Source organism: Perkinsus marinus, assembly GCF_000006405.1.
Source record: "Perkinsus marinus ATCC 50983 genomic scaffold scf_1104296967118, whole genome shotgun sequence".
NCBI lineage: Eukaryota > Perkinsozoa > Perkinsida > Perkinsidae > Perkinsus > Perkinsus marinus.
In genome coordinates, this window is record NW_003203658.1 from 1 (window position 1) to 1,066 (window position 1,066).

The window sequence follows — 1,066 nt, forward strand, 5'->3', positions numbered from 1 at the left end:
ACCAGTGAGCTCAACGGACGTAGGATCTGCTCCCGGAGCAGCACTAACACCCCCGCCGCCTCCGACATCAGCACCATGTCGACCCGTTGGAAGTTCCACAGCTCCTGGGAGACAAGCAGAGCTTGAGGAGCTTGAAGAGGACGGATGTTTCCGGGGAATCGCTCCGTTAAACATCCGATTGATGGATTCCTGCATTACACTGTGAGTAGTCAACAACCAATAACTAATCAGTGATAAGCCCCATCTCTCATGAAAGAAGCCTCGCAATCAAGGAACCCAATTCACAACACTTGAAAAACGGTGGAGCTGCATCGGTACAGCCGATTCGGTCGTGTTTCCGGGGCGGCGCCCCCTTGAACATGCGTGCCAGCACGCATAAACCGGGGCATCGACTGGATGGAGCATCGCCCCCCTCAGATGTTACTTCAGGGGGGCAGCTGCCCCACATGCCCCCCCGTTTGGGCGCCTATGGCGAAGGGGTAGCCGAAACAATGGCATCATAGCAATGACAGAATTTGAGCGCCTCATCAGCGCACTGGAGCAGATGATCGTTCGAACGATCAGCCTCCGAGGAAAGGCACTTAAAATTAGGCAGTAGAGAAAATGCAAAATAGCAATCAATTGAGATCAGAGGTACATCACTCATGCATTCAATGCCGAGTCACGGATTTCATCGGCCTCCTTCTGAGTCTTCTTGTAACGACGTCTCAGTTCAGTAAACTGCTCCGGAGTGGCTTGGAAGTCCTGGAAGCCAGCAGCATCGAGCCACTCAGTAGATGGGCCATAGCCAACTTGAGTATAACCCCAATCAGAATAACCATTCTGATATTTGCCGAGGAGAGTATAATGCAAATTGAGCCACTTCTCAGTAACATAGTCACCAAAGCCGTCCATCTCGGTCTCTACTTGGTCGGGGCTTTCAGTGGCCATCATAACATCAACTTTGTGCTCGATCTCGTACTGAGCCTTCCTAACGTCAGTGATCATATACATGTACTTGAGATCCATGACGTTACAAACAGTTTCAGATGCCCACCAAAGGGACTTATCGCTGAACTCTCCCTGC

General features: G+C 51.2%; 1 protein-coding gene across 1 annotated transcript; it reads right to left on the minus strand.

Moving 5' to 3' along the window:
* Nucleotides 1-642: 642 nt before the first annotated feature.
* On the minus strand, nucleotides 643-1,008 carry Pmar_PMAR007543 (hypothetical protein; the record flags this gene model as incomplete). The annotated part of the gene is made up of 1 exon (XM_002768771.1): nucleotides 643-1,008. One exon carries the CDS (start codon nucleotides 1,006-1,008, stop codon nucleotides 643-645), a length of 366 nt encoding a protein of 121 aa, XP_002768817.1.
* Nucleotides 1,009-1,066: the final 58 nt, after the last annotated feature.